This window comes from Emiliania huxleyi (assembly GCF_000372725.1).
Source record: "Emiliania huxleyi CCMP1516 unplaced genomic scaffold EMIHUscaffold_310, whole genome shotgun sequence".
Taxonomy (NCBI): domain Eukaryota; phylum Haptophyta; order Isochrysidales; family Noelaerhabdaceae; genus Emiliania; species Emiliania huxleyi.
In genome coordinates this window covers 99596-121780 of record NW_005199683.1, presented here as the reverse complement: position 1 = coordinate 121780, position 22185 = coordinate 99596, and the positions used below count along the sequence as shown (strand labels likewise).

Genomic DNA, 22185 nt, shown 5'->3' with positions numbered 1-22185 from the left:
CCGCAGCACGTCCGACGCGTCCACGACACGTCCGCCGCACGTCCCTCAGGCGTCGACATCCTGCCCGCCGAGCTGCCGCGCGAGGCTAGCGCCCACTTTGCACAGGCGCGCTCCCCCCGTCCCTCGACGCGGCCGCCACACAGCGAGGGGCACACAGCGAGGCGTCTGTTTCACACCACACCGTGTGGGCAGGCGCTGCTCCCCTTCCTCGACGCGCTCGCCACCCCGGGCGCTCCGACCTCCGCCGACCTCCGCCACTCAGCCGACCTCCGCCACCTCACACGTGCTGCTTGTGAAAAGGCGCTCCGCTCTCCGCCGAGCTCTCCGCCGCGACCATCGCCGAGGCCGGCGCGCTCGCACCGGCGTACGGGTACATTGGCGCGCTGCGCGAGGCGCGCGAGCGCGACGAGGAGTCGCAGCGGGCCCTCTCTGGTCGCGACGCGGCCCTCCGGCATCACTTGTCTGAGGCGGAGGCGCGCGCGGTCGCCGGCTCGACCGTGCTGCGGCTGAACGGCAGCCCTCTTCGGCTCGGGCCCGGCGCAGCTCCTCGAGGCCACTGATCGGCGGTGTTGCGTTGAGCTAGGCCACCTCTTCGACTCGGGGCTCATCAACGCGGCGCTCGACGTCGTCGAGGCGGCCCAGCTCACCAGCCCGGCTCACCAGCCCGGCTCACCAGCCCAGCTCACCAGCCCAGCTCACCAGCCCAGCTCACCAGCCCAGCTCACCAGCCCAGCTCACCAGCCCAGCTCACCAGCCCAGCTCACCAGCCCAGCTCACCAGCCCAGCTCACCAGCCCAGCTCACCAGCCCAGCTCACCAGCCCAGCTCACCAGCCCAGCTCACCAGCCCAGCTCACCAGCCCAGCTCACCAGCCCAGCTCACCAGCCCAGCTCACCAGCCCAGCTCACCAGCCCAGCTCACCAGCCCAGCTCACCAGCCCAGCTCACCAGCCCAGCTCACCAGCCCAGCTCACCAGCCCAGCTCACCAGCCCAGCTCACCAGCCCAGCTCACCAGCCCAGCTCACCAGCCCAGCTCACCAGCCCAGCTCACCAGCCCAGCTCACCAGCCCAGCTCACCAGCTCACCAGCCCAGCTCACCAGCCCAGCTCACCAGCCCAGCTCACCAGCCCAGCTCACCAGCCCAGCTCACCAGCCCAGCTCACCAGCCCAGCTCACCAGCCCAGCTCACCAGCCCAGCTCACCAGCCCAGCTCACCAGCCCAGCTCACCAGCCCAGCTCACCAGCCCAGCTCACCAGCCCAGCTCACCAGCCCAGCTCACCAGCCCAGCTCACCAGCCCAGCTCACCAGCCCAGCTCACCAGCCCAGCTCACCAGCCCAGCTCACCAGCCCAGCTCACCAGCCCAGCTCACCAGCCCAGCTCACCAGCCCAGCTCACCAGCCCAGCTCACCAGCCCTCTGAACCCGGTCGGAGGCTTACCCCGAGCCTCCCCTTAGGCGGCGGGCGGCCGCTTCGACCTGCTCGAGGTGACCGTCCGGCCGAACGAGTCCACCGGCCGCGAGCCCGCCTCGAGCCTCCGCCAAAAGTCGTCTGCGCTGATGCAGCTCACGCTCGACGCCGGCCGCGCGCCGCTCGACGCGGTCCTCTCGCAGCTGCAGGCGCTGGCGGCGCGGATGCCACTCGCCGAAGCGTCCGTCGTCGAGCTGCCCGAGCATTGCGGCGGCGTGTACGACCGCACCATCCCCGGATCGGCGGGCGGTGGCGCCGCCGCCCTCGCCGCCTCGGCGGCTGCGGCGCCGGCGCCGGGCGGCAGTCGGATTGTCGTGTTGGGCGCCGGGCTGTGCGCGCTGCCGGCGATCGAGCTGCTCTCGCGCCGCTCGGCGGACGTCGTCACGGTCATCAGCGCGGTGGAGGGAGAGGCGTCCCGCGCGTGCGCTGCCCTGGGGCGCCCAAACCTTCAGCCGCTCACCGTCGACGCTCGGCCGACCAACGCTTCGGGGTGGGGGGCGCTGTGCGGTCTGCTGGGCCAGGCGGACGCGTGTCTCTCTCTGCTGCCGGCCACGATGCACGCTCCGGTGGCGGAGGCGTGCATCGAGGGCGGCACTCCCCTCGTGACGGCGAGAGCTCGCCGAGGGGACGCCCACGGCTCTCGGCCTCGGCACGCGCGGCTCTGCCCTCACAGGCGAGCTACGTCTCCGAGGAGCTGCTCGCGCTGCACGAGCGCGCCGTCGCGGCGGGCGTGCCCCTCCTGGGCGAGATGGGGCTCGACCCGGGCGCGAGATTACCCGAGATTACCCGAGATTACCCGAGATGGGGCTCGACCCGGGCGCGGGCCCCACGTCGGCCGTCGAGCGCCGTCCGGCGGCCTCTAACTGATCAGCTGCTAGCAGGCTTGGACCACATGTCGGCGGCCGAGCTCATCCGGCGCGTGCGCGAGGAGGGGGGCGCCGTCACCGCCTTCTCTTCCCTGTGCGGCGGCCTCCCCGCGCCCGAGTGCGCCTCCTCCACCCCGCTCGCGTACAAGTTCTCCTGGTCGCCGGCCGGCGTCATCTCGGCGACGCGCAACCCGGCGCAGTTCACCGTGGACGGGGCGGTCGTGCGTGTCGCCGGCGAGGAGCTGCTTCGCTCCGCGACGCCGCTCGCGGACAGCTCGCGCCTCGGCCGCACGCTGCGCCTCGAGGTGGCGCCCGCACCCGTCCGTGCTCACCCACCCCGCTCTCTGCCACACACAACCGCTTGCCTCTCCGCTCCCGCCTCCACGCCGCTCCTCCTCCGCTCCTCCTCCCCAGTGCTGCCCAGACTTACTCCCCCATCTCTCCCCCGTATCTCCCCCGTATCTCCCAGGTGCTGCCCAACCGCGACTCGCTCCCGTACGCGGAGCTGTACGGCATCGAGGCGGAGGCGCACTCCGTCTTCCGCGGCACGCTCCGCTACGCAGGCTGGTCGGGCCTCTTCGCCGAGTTTGCCGATCTCGGCCTGACGGAGCCGGCGCCGCTGCCGGCCGGCGTGCGCACGTGGCCTGAGCTGCTCGCGTCGCGCGGCGTCACCCCTACCGCGGCTCCGGCAGCCAGCGCCCGCGTCATCGACGCGCTCGCCTCGCTCGGCGCGTGCGCGAGAGGCTCAGCCCCTGCGATTGTGAGGCAGCCACACCATCGCTGCTGCTCCACCTGCAGGCGTGTGGGACGGGTCTGCGCCCGAGATCAGCACCGACGCCACCGTCGCCGACGCCTTCAGCGCGCTGCTCGCTGGCCGCCTGAGCTACGCGCCCGGCGAGAGAGACGCCGTCTTCATGGAGCACCGACTGCACGTCGCCTTTCCAGACGGCCGCCCGTCCGAGGTGCCTTCTCCTTCCAATCGCCACCCTCCACCACCACCAACTACGTGCGCGCGCGAGGCGGGACACACGACTGGAGGCTTCGCCCCCGCGCGCACGCCCTCCCATCAGGTGCGCTCGTCGTCGCTGGTGAGCTACGGGACGCCCGACGGAGTCTCGAGCATGTCGCGGTCGGTCGGCATCACCGCGGCGCTCGGCGTGCAGCGCCTGCTAGAGCAGGGCTCCGCCTCGTCAGGCCCGGACGCCGAGCCGCTCGCGGGCGTGCTGCGGCCCACGCTCCCTACCATCTACGAGTACTGCTTGCCGCGGCTCGCCGAGGAGGGGTTCGCTTTCGAGGAAGGCATCGAGCGCGAGGCGTCGGCGCCCTCGACCGCGGCGACGCCCATGCCCGCAGGGCGCGGCACGCCAGGCTTCCGCGCAGCGTCCGCCGCGGCCTGATCAGCAACAGCCATTGCGTTCTGTCGCTCTCCAAGATGGCAGCAAGATGACGTCCACAAACGATGATGATCATGTGGCATTGTCTCATTCATGGATCTCCCTCAGCCCCTCTCTGTTACCCATCAATCCGGCCCATGATCGTTGCACCGCACCTTAGCTCCGCTCATCACTCTTGTCCCGATGAGGGGGGGTGTCGGCTGTCGCGTGTCGAGGCCCTCCCAACAAATTCGCATGGTTGCTCATGCCAGCTCACACGGTGTCTGGTGTCACCGCTCGACGGCGCTGCCCATGGGCGCTGCACCTCTCTGGTACTAACCGGAGAGGGACGCCGCGCTCCGCTCTGCGCTCTGGCTCTGAGACTGAGATATCTGGGAGGGTCGCGTGAACAACATGGCAAAATCCAAAAAAAAACAGTACCGATAGAGACTAGGTCCAGCCCGCCTGGGTGGCATGGGTGTTGTGACAAACTTGAGATCAAGAGCTCCAAGTATTCGTTAGTTTTTTTCGGGCGGCCTCTAAATTGCCAGGCACAAGCGCGCCGATCCCTCCTTCACGGCCCGCAGCACATCATGGATCACAGAGACACGCGGCCCGGCGGCCTCCGCCGCGCCGCTTACGCGGTAGATGCGGTACTGGACGGGCGGCTCGCGGGAGAGGAAATCCCACTCAAAGTAGGAGAGGTCAAAGACGTTGTGGTCGTAGTAGCGCGACGTCTTGACCTCGACGAACTCGCGCACACCGCTCCCGCCCCGGTCGCAGACCACCAAATCGTACCTACAGCAGAAGGCCGAGCAGCTGAGCGCGCTCGAGACCTCCGATCGGCACCACACACAGCGAGCCGCACGGCGCTCGCGTCTCCGCCTCGTGGTTGAGCCAATCGACGCGGCGCGACGGTGGCAGCGTGGCAAGCAGCAAGTTGTACACCAGCGCCTCGCCCCACCTCCCCACGGCAGCGAGCTCGGCGCGCGTGTCGCCGCCGCTACCGCCTGCGCCGCTGCCACCGCCCGCCCCGCCGCCGCCGCCGCCGCCTGTCGCCCGAAGCGGGGCGAGCGCGACGGTGCCGCGCCATGGCGGCGGCGGCACGGAGGTGCGGCCGGGCAGGTGCGCCCAGGGCAGGACGGAGCGGCCTGGGTGGCGGGGTGGTCGGTTGCGGGAGGAGGGAGGACGCAACCGCGCGGGAGGCGCCGCCACCGCATCGAGCGGGCGAGCACGGACCTACAGGAGAAGGCTCCGAGAAGGCTCCGAGACGGTTCCGAGGTGAGGCATCGGGCCGGTCGAGCACGCGCCTCTACCGAGGTCTGACCGCCGCCTCCTCCTCCTCCTCTCGCCTCCCCCTCTGCTGAGGTCTGACCGCCAGCCAGGTCCCTCCATTCTCTTCCCGCCGCCTCCTCCTCCTCCTCCGCCGCCGCCTCCTCCTCCTCCTCGCTTTCCTCGTCGTCGTCGTCGTCGCTTTCCGCCTCCTCCTCCGCCTCCTCCTCCACCTCTCCCTCCCTCTCCTCGCTTCCCACCGCCTCCTCAGACCTCCCCACCCCAACCCGACCCGCCCTCTCCCCTGCGTCCGCCACTCCCACCCCCACCTCGGACCCTGCCGCCGCCGCCTCGGCACCGCAGCCCGGCTCGGCCACCGCCGCCGACGCCGACTCGATCTCCGACGCGGCTGCCTCGGCGCCGCCTCCTCCCGTGGCGCCTGCCTGGTCGACCTGGTCGTTGGTTTGGCCTTCGGCCGAGCCCGGAGCCGCGAAGCGCCTCGCCCGCCACTTTGTGGCACCAAGGTGGAGCATCAGGTACTCCGTCGCCACCCGCTGCAGAGCGTCGCCGTCGAGCTCGGCGGAGGCGGGCTCGGCGGAGGCGGCCTCACCGCCGCGGCGTCGCCTCTTCGCCGGTCTAGCATCGGGCGTCGCCATCGCTGCCACTGTCGCGCGCAGAGCTGTCCAAGTGGGGCGCGGGTACTCGCCTGCCCCGAGCGAGGGCGGGTGCTCGAGGAGGGTCGTCAGGCCGTGCGATGCCTCTGCCCCCCCAACGCCTCTCGCCCTCCAGGGGGCGGTGGCGCGCCGACCCGAGCTGCAGCCGAGATGCAGCCGAGATGCAGCCGAGATGCAGCCGAGATGCAGCCGAGGTATACGTGTACGAGACGGGAGGGGCGCGCGCCGATCCGAGCTCTGCAGCAGGTCAGCACGTCGCCCACGCGCCCGTCGGACGGGGCGGCGAGCCTGTGGGACACGTCCAGGAAGTGTCACGGACATGTCGCGGATGGCGCCCGCCCGAGGGCGGAGGCGAGCCGCGGCGGGAGCGGAGCCGTCGCCGAGGCTGCAGCTCCGGAGGCACCGCGAGCGGCGGCAGAGAGGGACGAGCCGTGCGGGGGGAGCCTCGCCGGCCCCGCCCCGCCACCGCCGCGGAGTGCAGCCACGCTGGCGGCGTGCCGCTCGAGCGCGAGCTGGGCAGCCACGGCGCGCAGCTCCGCCGAGGCGTGGGCGGCGCTGCGCAGCGCGTGGATCGTGCCGGGCAGCGCTGCTGGCACGAGCCGCACGCCGAGCGAGGCGAGGGAGCGGCCAGAGGCGGCCTCGAGCCGCCCTCGGAGCGCCGCGGCAGAGACGTCGAGCTGCTCGGGGGCGGGAGCGACGAGCTCGAGCTGCTCGGGCCGCGCCGCAGGCCGCTGCAGCTCGGCGAGGAGCGCGACGAGGTGCTGCGCCGCCTATCAGCGACGAGCTACTCGTGAGGAACTTTCTTCCTCCAGAGGAGAGGAGGTGCTGCGCCCGCCTCCGCGTGACTCATCCACCCGCCACCCTCCCCGCCACCCTCCTCGCCGCAACCCTCCCCGCGCCCCGCCGCCGGCCACAGCGCACACACAGCCGGGTGGAGACGCAGCGGTCCGACGCCGAACGCGGAGAAGGAGGCGAGCGGACTCGCGTCCTGCATGCCCGCCTCCGACGCCTCCGACGCCTCCGACGCCTCCGACTCCTCCTCGATGTCAATCTCCTCCTCTGCAGCTGTGGCGGCCGCGGCGGCGGGTGGCGGCGGCAGCGGAGGCACGAGGCGGCTGCGGAGCGCCGCGACCACCTCGGGCTCGAGATTCGCGATGCAGGCGATGCCGTGCGTGGCAGCAAATGCAGAGGCGTAGCTCCCCACGAGCCGCTCGATCTCCCAGACTTGGCACAGGCTGGGCACGGCGGCCGTCGAGAGGCCGACTGCCTCGAACGAGGACACGCCGAGCGCCAGGCACGCGTCTCGCGTCACCGCAGCAGCACTGGCGTATCTGCCACGCGTGGCGATGGCGGCTGCAGCACGCAGGCACTCGCGATCGACAGCTGCCGGCGTCGGCGGCGGGCGAGGGTGTAGCAGCATCTGACAAGAGAGTGAGCGGGTTTGCGTTTCTTGTTGCGGAACCGCGAGAGGGCGTTCTCGACTTCTCGTTTTAAGCTCCGCATTTTCTTTTCTGGCTCTGCTTCCGTGAGGATGTGGCCTTGAGTTATGTGTACGCCTACTCAGGGTGTGTGGCAGCCAGCTGGCTGTGTGTCTTGTGAGCCTGTTTGTGTCTGTGTGTCGCTCGTGCGTGTCGTCATCATCTGTCTAGCGTCCACCGCGTTGGTGTCCAGTCCGAGCCTGGCTGTTCTTCACCTTTCTACCTACCTACCTTCCGTCTCGCGTACTGCTAGCGGTTTTGCGCTGCCGCGCGCGCTCACACGCGCGAATTTTCGCCGCGTTTTGCAGCAGATTATCTCCAAGGCGGCGGTGGCGGGCGACGCCGACAACATCAACAAGCAGGCGCGCAAGGAGCGTACCGACCCTACTGTCTGAATACGTTTTCCACGTATTCCAAATGACCTCCCAGAGGCCTGTATTCCACCCGTATTCCACCCGTATTCCACGTATTCCATGGAATACGCCGTATTCCAAGCTCCAAAAATGGACGTATTCCGTATAAAATTTTCTTCGCTCCGCGAATTCAGACAGTAGGGTACCGACTGGATCAACAAGCAAAAGAACAAGCGATAACCTGCGGCACGGTATACTACTATGGCCGGACCGTGCCCCTGTCGTGGGCGGTATACTACTATGGCCGGACCGTGCGAGCAGATCGAGGTGGACAGACGTAAGGCATACGGCCGCCTTGGCCACCGGCACCGCCTGGCGCCCCGGGTGCAGATCTACGCGGAGGGTGTGCAAGGCGGGTACGGGGTCATACATCTGTACGCGCACGCGGGGGCGGCTGTCTTCGACCAAGTCGATCTTGCCCTCTCGGGGGAGCTCGGCGAGCCGGACCGGCTGTACGTGGAAGCGCAGATAGCGATGACAGGCGTACGGCTAGGATACGTCCCGTCCAGGGAAGCTCCGACGCCTCTCGACTGGCATCCGACGCACCTGGACGGGCATCTGCGCAATGAGTACTACATTGAGGCCTGGCTGCAATACAAACTCAGGGAGAGGGGGGACGACACTGCTTCGGCAGCGTGCACCTCGATCCTGTACCGTGTTTGTTATGACCCCCCCCAATGAACATACCAGTGAGGGAGGGCGAGACGATCGAGGGGTCCCGTACCACGCGGAATCGGCCCTATCCAGTGCTCAAGTGCTCAAGGAAGCGATAAACGGCTTCTTGTCCTCGGCCCCAGTGGGGGGTGCCAGCGCCGCCTAGCTCTGCAGACGGGCCCCTCCACCCTTCCTGTAATCATGTAGTCCCCACATTCGCAATCGTGGGATCGCTTGTCATGTAAGCGTTGGCGCGATTTCTTTTTGGTTGTTTGCCACCCTTACGTCGGCGACATCGGAGTGATCGGAGACAGCAAGGTACCTGACGGCATGAAGGTGCTCGTCACGGGTGGCGCGGGCTACATCGGATCGCACACGTGCCTTGAGATGCTCAACGCCGGATATGATGTCGTCGTGATGGACAGCCTGTACAACGCGACGGAAGAGGCGCTCAATCGGGTGAGACAGCTGCACGCAGACGAGGTGGCAAAGTCCGACGGAAGCTTGAAGACTAAGGAGCTAAAGTTTGTGAAAATCGACCTGCTCGAGCCGGAAAAGCTCGACGCGCTCTTCAAACGCGCAAAGGACGAGGGCGCAAAGTTTGACGCGGTGATTCACTTCGCTGGGCTCAAGGCTGTCGGCGAGAGCGTGGCGAAGCCGATCTTCTACTACGAGAATAACATTGCAGGCACGCTCAACCTGGTCAAGGCGATGGAGAAGGGCGACTGCAAGAGCATCGTCTTCTCCTCCTCCGCGACTGTGTACGGCGACCCCGCGTCGGTGCCCGTCACCGAGGACTTCCCCACGAGCGCGACCAACCCGTACGGACGCACGAAGCTCTTCATCGAGTGAGACGCCGCACACCGCAGCCGAGCCCGCAGCCGCGCCCGCAGCCTCTCCAGAGAGGATCTGCAGCCGCAGCGCAGAGCGCACGGAGATGCCATCAGAGAGCGCAGAGATGCAGAGCGCACAGATGCCGGCTCGCGGCGAGGACCCCGCGCATGCCCCTCCTCCGAGCCTGGCGCGGGCCTGCACGGCAGGTACATCCTGAAGGACCTCTACGAGTCGGACAAGAGCTGGAACGTGATCCTGCTCCGCTACTTCAACCCGGTCGGCGCCCACAGCTCGGGCAAGATCGGCGCGCGGCCGGCGGGGGCGGGGGAGTCGGGCGGGGCGCCGCTCCTTGACATCGGAGTGCGAGGTTAGGCGAGTCGCCGAAGGGGATCCCAAACAACCTGATGCCCTACATCCAGCAGGCGAGGGAGAGCCGAGATTCTTTGCGAGCTCTGGCCGAGATGCACACACCGACACCAAGCTCGCTGCGGGCGGGCGGCCGCGCCTGTGACTAGCGTCTCTGCTGACTAGCGTCTCTGCGCACGTGGGGCTGTGGACAGGTCGCGGTCGGGCAGCGGACGCACCTCTCCGTCTACGGCTCGGACTACCCTACCAAGGACGGCACCGGCGTGCGGGACTACATCCACGTGGTACGCCCGGCCGAGGCACCGCCTGGCGGCTGGCGGGGCGTGCGCACGACGTGTCCTGGACACGTCCCGTAGGTCGACCTGGCCAAGGGTCACCTGGCGGCGCTCAAGAAGGTGGCGACCAACCCGGGGAGCGTGGTGTACAACCTTGGCACGGGGACGGGGTACTCGGTGCTGGAGATGCTCGCGGCGTACGAGCTTGCGTGCGGCAAGACGCTCGAGCACGTGCTCGCGGACCGGCGGCCGGGCGACGTGGCGGTCTGCTACGGCAAGCCGAGCAAGGCGGAGGAGGAGATGGGGTGGAAGGCGGAGCTCGGCCTGAAAGACATGTGCGCCGACTCTTGGCGCTGGATCTCAAACAACCCGAACGGCTACGACCCTGCGCCATAGAGGGGCAGGTGCCGGTAGCGCAGGGGAGGAGCGCAAGGAACGGGCGAGCGGCGGGCGGGCAGAGAGCGAGAGGTTGATGCGGGGACTCCACGGGGCGGCCGGCGCAGAAAGCGGGCGGGTGTGCGTCGAGCACCCTGCAGCTGCACGACACAGCGCGTGCGTTGAACGGCGTAAATTTTGACACTCTTTTTCGTCCTTGTGCGGGGGTGTGTGGAGATGGCAAATGCACGCAAGAGATCTCGGCAGACCTGCTCGAAAGGTTTTTGGCGGGGATCCGAGGACCGCGCTTGACCTTAAGAGCGAGCCTGCGGTGTGCACGCGCGTGGCTCTCTCTCTCCGCTCCGCGGCTCCGCTCTCTGTTCGCGTCGCCGATGACTCAAGGGCTGCCGAAGTGCATCCCGATGAGGCCCGCTTCCGCCAGCCGGCGCAGCTTGCGCATCGTGTCTGGCGCGCGCATCTCCGCCTCGACCTCGAGCGACCTCCCCTCGTGCAGCCGCTGCAGCAGCGCCTGCATGCGCGGCTCCTGCAGGATCGCAACCACCTCGGGGTCGCGCAGCGCCTTGTCCGCCGCCTCGCGCGCCGAGCGCTCCTCAGCCGTCTCTACGGCGGCCGGGCGGATGGCGGCCTCTCGCGCCGCTCCCTCCTCGCCGAGTGCGCTGAAGTGCTCCCCCATCAGCTTGAGGAAGGCCTGCGGGGAGGGGCGGGAGGCTCGACGAACCGCTTGAATCTCGCCGAACCTGCGAATCTTGGCTGGTCTCGGTGCCTGCAAAAAGTCGCGCATCTCCTCCACGTGGCCGTACCGCTCCATCGCCGACTTGGGGTCGGTCTGCAGCGCCTCCATCGCCTCGGCGCACCGCGCGTCCGTGAAGGCCTTGCGCAGCAGCGGGTCGGCAGCTACCTTGGCCAGCAGCTCCGGTGTCACCCACGATGCGCCTGCGACAGCGCCACCCGCCGCAGCCTCCGCCTCCGCCATGCTGCTCTGCACCTCGGGCAGCTGCAGCGTAGACGCGCCGCCGCGACCATCACCACGCACGACAGGCAATGCTCCGCTGGCAACAGGTCTGCGTGCTGCTTCCGGCGGCGCGCGTCTCAGGTTGGCGGGTCTGACGCACAGTCTGACGGGTTTGGCGCCGCTCATGATGCGCACTTCATACCTCCCGGACTCAGCCAGCCAGCTGCACGCGCTGCCGATGGCACCGTTGAGCTCCGGGCGCGAACTGAGTGAGTGTACCTCGACGAGTGCGCCAGTGAGAGAATCGACGGGTGTCGGCAATAGCTGTGGTGGTGCTGGCGGAGGAGCCGGAGCGGGCAGATGGTCGGATGGGACCTGCAGCAGCGGTGGGACGTCACCCTCGTCTTCGTTGTCCAACGCCGCCATCGCACACGGCGACAGGCGGGCAACCCCCTACTGTGTGAATTCGCTGAGCGAAGAAAATTTTATACGGAATACGTCCATTTTTGGAATACGGCGTATTCCATGGAATACGTGGAATACGGGTGGAATACGGCAGAATACAGGCCTCTGGGAGGTCATTTGGAATAGAGCTCTACGTGGAAACGTTTCACACAGTAGGGGCATAACCATGGTTGCGTGCAGACAATGGAGATAGAGCAGCCCCGGAGCGGAGGCCCGCCCGGGGTATTCAGTGTGTCGCGGGCGCCTAATCGGGATTAATTCCGTCGGGCGCCCACGAATTTACGTTTGCCGTCGGTGTTTCGCAAGCGCATAGCACCACCCGTCGGTGTTACGGCTTGTGCTATGCCTGCTTTGGAGCCCGACGGGAACGCGGGAGCTATGGTCTCCCACCCTCCTCCCCTATAGCCTCTCACAGTCTGGCGACAGTGGGGGGTGAGTGCGAATTTCCGCAGTGTGTGCGTCGTCTCGCTTTGATAACACGCGGATGGTCCAAACCTTTACAGCTCAGCCCCTCGCATGTTACGGGGAGAGAGAATCCGAGGCGCACTGCGAGCGGAATTCTTGATGGAATTCTGTTGAGAAGCGCGGGAGCGGCGCCGGGCCGTGCTGTGGCTTTTGCGCTCTTGAGGGCGATGCGGCCGTCGCCACCCCCACCCTCTCCGCCTCCCTCACTGCCTCCGCCGTCGCCATCGCCGCGGAGCCCGCCGCCCTCGCCGCCACCCCCGTCGCCGCCGCCCCCGCGTCCGCCGCCAAGCGCTGAGCCCCCCGCAGCCAAGTCCGCAGCCGCCCTCGCCGCCGGCTCCCTCGCCACCACCGCCATCGCCGCCGCCGCCCGCCCCGCCGCCGCCCTCGCCTCCACCACCGTCGAGAAGAGGGGTAGCCGGGAGGACAGCCAGGGCGAGATATGGGGAGATATGGGGAGATATGGAGGCCGGAGCGCGAGGCGTCTCCTGCGAGGGTGCCGTCCCCGGCACGCCCGGCTCCCTCCCCTCGCGCAGGTGCCGGGCGCGAGGTGCGGATGGCTGATCGCTGCGTCGTCGGCCGCTCGCGTCGACGTCTGCACCGCTGCCACGGGCGGCCTTCGCCTCCCTCTATGCACTGACCCGCCCCGCCCCCCCTTCTCCACGCAGGACCGCCGAGGGCGGCGCGCTCGACGCGCTGGTCCTGCTCGCCCTCGCCGACGACGCCGACGCGCGGCTCGCGGCGCTGCACGTGCTCCGCCGGCTGGGCGGCGCTGTGGAGGCCGAGGCGCTGTGGAGGCGGCGGCCGCAGCGGCCTCGCGCTGTGAAGGCTGCGGCCGCTCTGTGCCCCGAGCACGGTGAGGGGGCTCGCCCCGCGCTTGGCTGTGCTCCGCCGGCGTTGCTGCTGCGGCTGCAGCTGCGGGGGCTGCGGCTGCGGCTGCGGCTGCTGCGGCGGCGGCGGCTGCCCGTGCGAGGGCTGCGTCCCGTGCGAGGGGTCCCACATCGAGGTCCCGATGAAACGCGAAGACCAAACGCGGCGGTCGGCGGGCAGTCTCGTCGGGGAACCCGCATCTTGACGAAGGAGCGTTGACGCATGTTTCAGAGGAATGTTGTTGCCGCATGTTGGGCTTAACTTGTTGCATGTTGCAAGGGCATGTTGTCAAACTAATTGCGGGGAATGAAGGTGCGTGATCTAAAGTGTGATGTCCATGTTGCCAAATCGGGATGCATGTTGCTATGTTGCTATGTTGCTTGCATAGTTGTTGCCTTCTTGTATGTGTCTGTGTGCATGTTGTTGTTGTTTCGCACGAAGCATCATACTTGTGCAAGGTGGCACCGACGGCTCACATACATGCAACTTTGCAACTTACTACGTCGTGTTCGTGTTCTTTAAGAAAATACCTCGTATGGCTCACATGCAACTTTGCAACTTACTTTGGTCCTCGAAAACACGTCTGCGACGCGCTGCGACGATAGTTTTCTCAGAGTTGCATGCAGTGTTTGGGAGTCGTCATCGGAGGGAGAGTTCCTTCCTTCCTTCACTCGAGAAGGTAGCGCACGCACAGACGGCCCACCGTCACGAACGGCGGGCCGTCGCGGTGCAGCGAGAGCGTCACGGCGCCGTCGGCATCCCAAGCCAGGTAGATCTGGAACCGGAAGACGTGTGCCTAGGTTAATGAGATCCGGAGCGCGGTGATGTGGCCTATTCATGCCAAGTGCTTATTATGTCTATAGCCGAGAGATGGCCTGGCTGAAGACGGGGTCTTGCAGCAGCTTGAGCTGGAGGGAGCGGGGCAGCGACGCAAACTGGTGCAGCAGGACGCGCCCATCGGTCTTGATCGCGATTGTGCCGCGTGCGCTCTGCAGGAGAAGTTGTGCTGCGCGAGAGGACCAGAGAGTGTGAGAGTGGAGCCTCGAGGGACACAGAGAAGAGAGAAACAGAGAGGGAGGGAGAGGGAGGGAGGGAGAGAGAGGGGGAGAGAGAGGGAGAGGTTTTGAGTGCATGAAAATGACACCTTTATAGAACTCCTCGTCGGTGGCGGTGACGTTGCCACACCGGGCGCACCGCACGTGTGCACGCTGCGTACCGCCAAAAACCTCGCGCAGCAGATCCTCCTATCTCGGGTGATGATCCCGCGTAATCTTGGGTGATCTCATCTCAGGGGTCGCGGAAGATGAGCAGATCCGCCTGCGGCGTGCTGCGGGGGGGGGAGGGGGGGGGGGGGGGGTTAGCCGAGATTGGGCGAGGCTCTGCTTCGTTATGTGTGTCGCAAGGGAGGGCACCTCTTGAGCTCAGCCTCGAGCTTGTCCAGCAGCACCTGGACGGGACATGGGACGGTTCGTGGCGAGTGTCGTACAGGCCGCCGCGCCAATCTCTTGTGGACTCTCGGCCCGCATTGTTTCGGCGCATCTCGGCGCATCTCGGCGCATCTCGTGCCTGCCAAAACTCTTGCACGTCCTCGTACCCAAAGGCATTGCCGCCGACCACCGCGGTGGTGAGCGCGCGGGAGAGACCCTCGGCTCCGACGGCCTGCGACGCCGATGACAGGGAGGAGAAGAGGGAGGAGAGCGCAGCGCACACTGGCCTCGCGGTGTCAGGCGTGGAGCAGAGGGCGATGAGCCCCCCACGCAGCTCCGGCGTCTTGTTGAGGCACTGGCACAGCGAGTTCAGGTAGCAGGTGGTACCCTGGTTTTGCAGGCCGATGTAGGGCACAGCCTTGAGCGACTGCACCCCGTCGCCAGCGATGCGCTCAAGCTCGACAACCGCCGCTTCAACGTTCGACTTGTCGGAGAGGGACGCGACGGCGCGCAGCACGCCCCCCTCGTCGTACCCCATCTCGATTAGCGCGCGGACCGTCGCATCCCCGGCGGGAGCGGGTGAGGGCTCGGCGACGCCCTTGCAGCGGGGCCTCCCCTGCCGCACGAAGCCGCCGCTGTCGTCCATGCTGCCTTCGGACTGATACGAGCCGGCGACGGTATAGTTGAGGGGAAAGTGCGACCACTTTGACTTGCCCATCGGATCAGGGCGCACGGCGAGGCCTGCGCGGGAGAGGAAGGGAGGCGGCGGGCTCGGTGATGGCACCGCAGGATGGGCGGTGGCGAGGGCGCTCTGGTGTGATGGGCGAGGGACAGAGCCGCCGGGTAATGTGTGTATGGTGGGAGCAGCGTGCGGGCCGCGCCTCTGCGGCGACGGCTCGCGGCTCTGTGCTTCGGCAGGCGGGGGTCGAAGGTTACGCGTCCTGACACGAGAAGCACGCGTGTGATCATATGGGAAACGCGGCGGCGCGGCAGTGATGCAGGGGCAGGCGACAGGGGGAGGCGGCGGCGGCCGTCGAGGCGGACGGCGGCGGCGGCAGAGGCGGCGGCAGAGGCGGCGGCGGCGACGGCGAGGCAGACGGCGGCGGCGGCGACGGCGAGGCGGAGTGATATTATTAGGCGTGGCTTCGCGAGGGAGCAGGGGCTTGGGTCCAGATGGGTTCAGCGCGCGCAGACGCCGACAGAACCGAGGAGGATCCCTTGGAGCGGCGAGTATAATGATAGACGCTCCCTGACGGAAACAGACAGCGCGTCGCGAGCCGTGTTGGCGGCCGCGAGTGGGGGGCGCCCCTGTGTGGGACTAGAATGCTCGCAAAAGCACCTCAGAGCGCGGCCTGCCAACAGAAAAAGGGAAGAATTCGCGGCGGGCAGGCAGGCACAGCGTCTCAAGCTTTGGGTTTTAATTCTTAACCCAAAGCTCCTCGAGAAACGAGAGATACTAGTCTTAGTGCGCTCCATAATCCCCGCGCTCCCTCCGGAGCACGTTTGTGCCGCTTGTCTGTGGTCTCTCGCGTGCTAGGAAAAGAATCTTACAACTAAACTCCCTCGCACAACACTGGGCACGGGACTGGCGCGCACTGGCACTAAAAAAGAATTATTCCCCATTTAAAAAAATCCGAGAAAAAGAATGTCAGCACGATTCACGCGACAGACACGGCGCGGGCGGCGGCCGTCTGAACACACGTGTCCCTCCATTCACACTCTCCCAGCCAGACTCCCAGTCCTCCCTGGTCTAGTGCCCGTGTTCTCCGCCCGCCGTGCTCAACCCCGCCGTGCGGATTTGGGTCTTCTTCGTCCTTTAGACGTTTCACCTAGAGCAAGCAGGGCGACGCGCCCCCAGAGCGGCCGCACACTGCTCGGTACCCCCCCTGCACATCTAAAGTCATGGATGGCCGATGCTTCGTATCGCCCTTGCCCCTTGGGTCCCGAACCCCGTCCTCCCATCCCTCCCTTGGGTTGTCTGTTTTCTTTCTTTCTCAGCTTCCAGTTCTTTTCGGCCCGCACGACTATTCAAACAGACAATCGCCGACGGGGACGGGGACGTCCGACGTCGGGCTAGGAGCTCCAATGGACTCACCGCGCATCGGGACCGTCGGGCCTGAGCTGCTCAAGCTTGAGCTGAGCAGCGGCGGCCGCCTCGGCTTTGCCGGCGCGGTGCTCGGCTGCGACGGCTGCATCTATGGCGTGCCAGCCGACGCGAGGCAAGTGCTGCGCTTTGACCCAGAGACGCAAAACTCGATGCTGATCGGAGCAGACTTGGGTGGGGAGGAGTACAAGTGGTCTGACGGTGTCCTCGGCCGCGACGGCTGCATCTACGGCATTCCGCACGACAGCGCAAGGGTGCTGCGCTTTGACCCGGTGGCAGAGGAGGCGACGCTCGTGGGGCCCTACCTGGGACAGGGAGGCGGCAAGTGGGACGGCGGAGTGCTCGGGCCCGACGGCTGCGTCTACGGCGTGCCCTTCAACTCTGCGCGTGTGCTTCGCTTCGACCCGTCGACGCAGGAAGTGACTCTCGTCGGCCCGGACCTTGGCGAGGGCGACGAGGCCAACCCGCAGGGGGGCGGCAAGTGGCGGGGCTGCGTGCTCGGCAGGGACAACTGCATATACGGCATCCCGGGCAGCTCATCGCACGTGCTGCGCTTCGACCCTACGACGCGCGAGGCGAGCCTCGTCGGACCCGACCTCGGCGAGGCGGGCGAGCCGGCGGGCGAGGAGGAGGACGACGACGGCGCCTCTTCCTCCTCGCGCTCGTCGTCGTCGTCGTCGTCGTCGTCGCGCGCGGGGTCTGCGGCGCAGGCTCAGTCGACGCACAAGTGGGCGGGCGGCGTCATCGGCCCCGACGGCTGCATTTACGGCCTGCCCTTTGTCGCGGAGCGCCTCCTGCGCTTCGACCCGCTGACGCAGCAGGCGACGCTCGTCGGCGGCGACCTCGGGCAGGGCGGCGGCAAATGGTCGTGCGGCCTCGTCGGCGCAGACGGCTTCATCTACGGCATCCCATACGACGCGGAGCGCGTGCTGCGCTTTGACCCGAAGACGCAGGAGTCGGCGCTGATAGGGCCAGACTATGGGCTGTTTGGCGACAAGTGGTCCTCTGGCGTTGTCGGCACCAACGGGTGCATCTACGGCGTCCCGTACCACGCGGCGCAGGTCTTGCGCATCAGAGGGATCGTCCCGCCACGCAGCAACGGCAACCGGCCCGACACGGCCGTCGCCGTCCCCAACGGCGTCCCCACGTCAAAGGCGGAGCGCGCGCTCGTGGCCGAGGCGCTGTACAAGCAGGCCGTCGAGCTCGGCGTCGAGGGCCTGCTGCTGGTGCGGCTAGCGGCGCACGCCGAGGAGAGGATGTGAGGGCCCCGGTCTCGCCCGGCATGCGATGTCGGAGAGAGAGAGAGATGTCGGACGCTGCGCCATGTATGTACTACGTAGATCCTTCGTAGAGGCGAACTGAGTGAGGGACGCACAGCTGGCACCATCAATCATGTACACACATACTAGCTTTGAGCTATCCCATGAGCCTATCTGGCACGCGATTCCATGGGCTGTGTTCGCGCCGATGTGCTGCGCGCACTTTTTTACGAGACATCTCGACGGACGACGCGCTCGCTCTAGAGCGGTTCGTATGCCCTCGGAAGAGGCCACCGATGAGCTCGTCGCTCTTTCATCCATCCTCGGTCCTGACCTGTGGGTCGACAGCGAGTCGGCAGGGAGGATCGTGATCGCCGTGACGCCAGAGGTGATCGACGACAAAGAAGTGGTTGGCGCGATCGCGATGGAAGTCAGCCTTCCCTCTTCGTATCCGTCCAGCGCCGCCCCCATCATAACGTGCTCGAGCCTCGCGCAGCACGCCGACCTCTTTGAGCACCGGTCCGCTCCCAAAGGAGGGTTCTTCGCACCGTCAGCGGAGCAGGCGAAAGCGCTCGCCGCTTCGGTGGCGGCGGCTGTGGATGGCGGCCATGGCGACGTGGTCGTCTTTGACGCCGTGGCGGCAGCGCGCGAGTGGCTCGCGACCAACGCAGCGTCCAAAGCCTCCGACGCCGACGATATCTGCGCGAGACTCGCAGACGCAGAGGTATCGGAGGACGACCTCGAGCTGGACGAGTCTGATATGGACGAGGAGCTCATCGAGGCGTTGTTGGAGGTCCTTCCCGGCGACAAGCGGCTCCAGGCGGCGGCTCGGCTGCCGTCGGGGAGTGCGCGGCAGCGCGAGGCGATCAAGGCCGTCTGGCTCAGCCTCACCCCGCAGCAGCGGCGACAGATGGTGGCCGATAGCGACTCGGACGGTGATTTTGAGGACCTGGACGAGGAGAGCGAGGAGAGCGAGGAGGAGCATGCACCCGTCAAGAGGAGCAGCGGCGGCGGCGGCGGCAAGCGCAAGGCGCCGTCGCTCATGCCGCCGCCCCCCGCGCAGCGCGCCTGCCATCGCGGCCATCGCCTGACGCCAGTCAACAGCCAGCCGCGCGACTACCGCCACCTGGCCGCGGGCGTGGGAAACTGCGACCTGTGCGGCATCGACTTTGAGTACACTCGCGGCGGGTACCACTGCGACGCCTGCCGAGACTGGGACTGCTGCGTGGCGTGCGGGAGCCAGGGCGCGTCGCAGGGGAAGGCGGCCAAGGCGAAGAAGAAGGGTCGGCGCTGAGGGCCGTGCGGGTTTTGGGTTTTCGTTATAGCCTGTTATAGCCGGCGTGGGGCGTGGCGCCGAGCCGGCGCGACGACTGCGCCGCACCCGCAGGCGCCTCGAAAGAAAGACCGACATCCCAAGTTACGGCTTACGCCACAGAGGTCACCGGAATGGAGGGCGAACGGCACGATACGAAAAGGCAGGGCGAGGCGGATGGAGAAAGAAGTGCCGAGGAGGCCATGGTGGAGGGGAGGGACGGGAGGACGAAAGAAGGGCGAGGAGGACGAGCGGCCCGCACAGGTCGCGAGCAGACAGCGCCTGCTGGCCATTTCGAGACATTCGCACAAAGAACGCTAGCTACATGGGAGGGCTTCGTGAAGGATGGATTGAAAAACATTCGAACAAAGAAGAGGCGACGGGAGGAACCAGCAGAGGATGCAGTGACGTGACACACACACACACACACACACACACACACACACACACACACACACACACACACACACACACACACACACACACACACACACACACACACACACACACACACACACACACACACACACACACACACACACACCTCACCCACGCGCACCGGGCCTTGCACTTTGAATGCCGTGGGGCTCCTGTCGTTAGACGTGGAGACGCGAGGGTTGCCCCCCCTTGCCCCACCACCTCGTGTGTGTGGAGAAGTTTACCTTACCTTACCTTACCTTACCACAGAGTTACGCTCTCGTGCCCGGTGGCGGCTCTCTTGGGCGAGGTGGAGACCGCTGCGGGGGAGGAGGCGCGCAGTACGCTGACGTCCCCACCTTTGCTGCCCTGATTCTTTTTTGTGTGCCGGCAGTGCGCGCCAGTCCCGTGCCAGTGTTGTCACAGAGAGCTCATCCTACAATTCTTAGAATTGGCCACAGGGCTGCAGAAGCCGAGCAGCGTATCTCAGTAGTTTCTTCACAACGCCGTACCTGTGTTGGTGCCAGTGGCAGTGCGCGCCAGTCCCATTCCTAGTGAGTTAGAGTCGAGTCGTAAAATTCTTTTTTTGAGAGCGCCTTCGTTGTTGATAAGAAACAGGAGGGATCCCTTGTCACAGTCACACACACACACACACACACACACACACACACACACACACACACACACACACACACACACACACACACACACACACACACACAACACACACACACACACACACACACCACACCGCACCGCCTAGGTGGGAAAGAGATGAGGAGATGGGACAGCGAAGGAGGAGCACAAACACGTATGGGAGGTTAAAGTTGTGCGTCACGCTGCCCGGATGTTAGAGAGAGAGAGATTTTTGACCCTATGGGTTGTCCATAGTGGTTAGGGACAGAGAAGGAGCAGCTCCGCGCACTCCGTGGGAATGAAATTCCGCGTGCAAAATTCTTTTTGTGCCACTATCGCGTCTCGTCGACGAGCCTGTCTCCGTTTCCGTTCTTAGCAAAATGCTGCTCATCCTCCTCGCGCTCACCCTCTGCTGCGGCGCCCGGGCGATGGCCGCCACACAGTGGTACATGCCCGACGGACGTGCTGGCGGCTGTCGCTCTGACAGGAGTGTCAATGGTGGCTCCGGCGCATATGAGGAGATATGGCTCACGGATGCGGCCGACTGCCGCGCACGCTGCGCAGCAGACGCCGTCTGCATCGCCTACGAGTTTGGCTCCCTGGCCAGCAGGTGGCTGTCATCCCCACACAACGCGCCTCTTGGTCTGCATGCCCGCGTCTGTCCCGCGTTCGGTGCCCCGGCGTCTCCGTGCTAAGAGTGACAGGAGCACAACGCTCCTATACTGCAGGCGGGTGAAGGGGAAGGAGTACAAACGCTGCGAGCTGCACCACTCGGTGGTCTTCAACGTGGCCGCCATACCCGGCTTCGAGTGCTGGGTGAAAGTGCCTCGCGTCCCGCCGCCTCCATCGCCGCCGCCGCCTGCCTCGCCACCCCCGCCGCCGCTACCACCTCCCTTGCCACAATCGCCACCGCCGCCGCCGCCGCCTTCTCCGTCGCTGCCTCCGCCGTCGCCGCCCCCCTCCGCACCTCCGTGGTCGCCGCCACCGCCGCCGCCGCTCCCGCCGCCGCCACCGTCGCCCCCTCCGCCGCCGCCACCCTCGCCGCCGCCACCCTCGCCGCCGCCGCCACCGCCACCCCCGCCCACGCCGCCGCCGCAGCCACCCCAGCCACGAGGGCCACCCTCGCCGCCCACTCCCCCGCCCTCCCCTCCGCCGCTGCACCCTCCCGCGCACCCGCCGCCGTCGCCGCCGCCCCCGACGTCGCCGCCGTCGCCGCCGCCGCCGTCATCGCCGCCGCCGCCGCCGCCCGCGCAGCCGCCGCCCCTCCGCCCACCGCTGCAGCCGCCGCCCTCGCCGCCGCCGCCGCCGCCGCCTCTCCCCCCGCCGCCCTCCTCGCCTCCTCGCCCGCCTCCTCCAAACAGCTGCCTTGACCTCGTTGGAGTGTCGGTGCCGAGCGGCCTTAACTTATCCCTTAACGATGCCTCTGAGGCGCTGAGGCGCGGGCCTCTGAGACCGGGTCTCTCGACAGCACCTCCTCTGTCAACAGGTCGACTTCTTCGAGCGCGGCTGCACCGACCTCCCCTCCGCCAACCTCAAGGGCCAGAACCTCAAGCACGCCAGCCTGCGGACGGCGAGACACAGCCGAGACACAGCCGCCCGCGGCCATCCCGCAACCTCCGCGCAGCGCCCAGCTCGACGCTCTACACTCAAACGTGCTGAGCTGTGTTGTGGTCAGTGAGAGTCCTTGCTTGGGGCGCACAGGCCAACCTCCGCAACGCTCAGCTCGACTTTGCCGACCTCTCGTTCGCAGACTTGCGCGGGGCAGACCTCTCGGGCGCGAGACACTTCCTAGACACTTCCTAGACACTTCGCAGACTTGCGCGGGGCAGACCTCTCGGGCGCGAGACACTTCCTAGACACTTCCTAGACACTTCCTAGACACTTCGCAGACTTGCGCGGGGCAGACCTCTCGGGCGCGAGACACTTCCTAGACACTTCCTAGACACTTCGCAGACTTGCGCAGGGCAGACCTCTCGGGCGCGAGACACTTCCTAGACACTTCCTAGACACTTCGCAGACTTGCGCGGGGCAGACCTCTCGGGCGCGAGACACTTCCTAGACACTTCCTAGACACTTCGCAGACTTGCGCAGGGCAGACCTCTCGGGCGCGAGACACTTCCTAGACACTTCCTAGACACTTCGCAGACTTGCGCGGGGCAGACCTCTCGGGCGCGAGAGGGAGAGAGTGGGAGAGAGACGCTGAGAGAGAGAG

At 66.8% G+C, this 22185-nt stretch overlaps 9 protein-coding genes across 9 annotated transcripts in view; 6 read left to right on the top strand and 3 right to left on the bottom strand.

Annotated features, from left to right (window-relative positions):
* Nucleotides 1-2938, top strand: part of EMIHUDRAFT_74668 (Saccharopine dehydrogenase) — a gene marked incomplete at both ends in the record, with an annotated part of 4312 nt that extends 1374 nt beyond the window's left edge. Inside the window, 7 exons of the mRNA XM_005774474.1 lie at nt 7-163; nt 301-482; nt 580-627; nt 1486-2070; nt 2142-2298; nt 2350-2639; nt 2804-2938. Of these exons, the coding sequence (XP_005774531.1) occupies nt 7-163; nt 301-482; nt 580-627; nt 1486-2070; nt 2142-2298; nt 2350-2639; nt 2804-2938 (1554 nt within the window). The remainder of the gene's footprint in view (nt 1-6; nt 164-300; nt 483-579; nt 628-1485; nt 2071-2141; nt 2299-2349; nt 2640-2803) is intronic.
* A 517-nt stretch (nt 2939-3455) lies between these two features.
* EMIHUDRAFT_315741 (hypothetical protein) lies at nt 3456-3731 on the top strand (the record flags this gene model as incomplete). The annotated part of the gene is made up of 1 exon (XM_005774473.1): nt 3456-3731. The coding sequence occupies one exon, from the start codon at nt 3456-3458 to the stop codon at nt 3729-3731; it is 276 nt and encodes a 91-aa protein (XP_005774530.1).
* Nucleotides 3732-4246: 515 nt separating this feature from the next.
* Nucleotides 4247-7073, bottom strand: EMIHUDRAFT_116841 (hypothetical protein; the record flags this gene model as incomplete). Its single annotated transcript, XM_005774472.1, has 5 exons — nt 4247-4505; nt 4576-4858; nt 5083-5685; nt 6120-6423; nt 6453-7073. The coding sequence occupies 5 exons, from the start codon at nt 7071-7073 to the stop codon at nt 4247-4249; spliced, it is 2070 nt and encodes a 689-aa protein (XP_005774529.1).
* Nucleotides 7074-8516: 1443 nt separating this feature from the next.
* Nucleotides 8517-10261, top strand: EMIHUDRAFT_419061 (hypothetical protein). Its single transcript, XM_005774471.1, has 4 exons — nt 8517-9046; nt 9239-9392; nt 9593-9682; nt 9755-10261. Exons 1-4 carry the CDS (start codon nt 8529-8531, stop codon nt 10067-10069), a joined length of 1077 nt encoding a protein of 358 aa, XP_005774528.1. The 5' UTR covers nt 8517-8528; the 3' UTR covers nt 10070-10261.
* A 184-nt stretch (nt 10262-10445) lies between these two features.
* On the bottom strand, nt 10446-11447 carry EMIHUDRAFT_240524 (hypothetical protein; the record flags this gene model as incomplete). Its single annotated transcript, XM_005774470.1, has 2 exons — nt 10446-10757; nt 10860-11447. The coding sequence occupies 2 exons, from the start codon at nt 11445-11447 to the stop codon at nt 10446-10448; spliced, it is 900 nt and encodes a 299-aa protein (XP_005774527.1).
* A 2500-nt stretch (nt 11448-13947) lies between these two features.
* EMIHUDRAFT_444316 (hypothetical protein) lies at nt 13948-15186 on the bottom strand. Its single transcript, XM_005774469.1, has 4 exons — nt 15127-15186; nt 14385-14986; nt 14231-14265; nt 13948-14145 (listed from the first exon to the last, which is right to left on the bottom strand). The coding sequence occupies exons 2-4, from the start codon at nt 14961-14963 to the stop codon at nt 14106-14108; spliced, it is 654 nt and encodes a 217-aa protein (XP_005774526.1). The 5' UTR covers nt 14964-14986; nt 15127-15186; the 3' UTR covers nt 13948-14105.
* Nucleotides 15187-16330: 1144 nt separating this feature from the next.
* On the top strand, nt 16331-17611 carry EMIHUDRAFT_240521 (hypothetical protein; the record flags this gene model as incomplete). Its single annotated transcript, XM_005774468.1, has 2 exons — nt 16331-16894; nt 17060-17611. 2 exons carry the CDS (start codon nt 16331-16333, stop codon nt 17609-17611), a joined length of 1116 nt encoding a protein of 371 aa, XP_005774525.1.
* A 271-nt stretch (nt 17612-17882) lies between these two features.
* EMIHUDRAFT_240520 (hypothetical protein) lies at nt 17883-18902 on the top strand (the record flags this gene model as incomplete). The annotated part of the gene is made up of 1 exon (XM_005774467.1): nt 17883-18902. The coding sequence occupies one exon, from the start codon at nt 17883-17885 to the stop codon at nt 18900-18902; it is 1020 nt and encodes a 339-aa protein (XP_005774524.1).
* Nucleotides 18903-19054: 152 nt separating this feature from the next.
* The window catches only part of EMIHUDRAFT_458207 (hypothetical protein), a gene marked incomplete at both ends in the record, with an annotated part of 4747 nt that continues 1616 nt past the window's right edge, over nt 19055-22185 (top strand). Inside the window, 5 exons of the mRNA XM_005774466.1 lie at nt 19055-19126; nt 19196-19329; nt 19608-19688; nt 20350-20583; nt 20702-20795. Of these exons, the coding sequence (XP_005774523.1) occupies nt 19055-19126; nt 19196-19329; nt 19608-19688; nt 20350-20583; nt 20702-20795 (615 nt within the window). The remainder of the gene's footprint in view (nt 19127-19195; nt 19330-19607; nt 19689-20349; nt 20584-20701; nt 20796-22185) is intronic.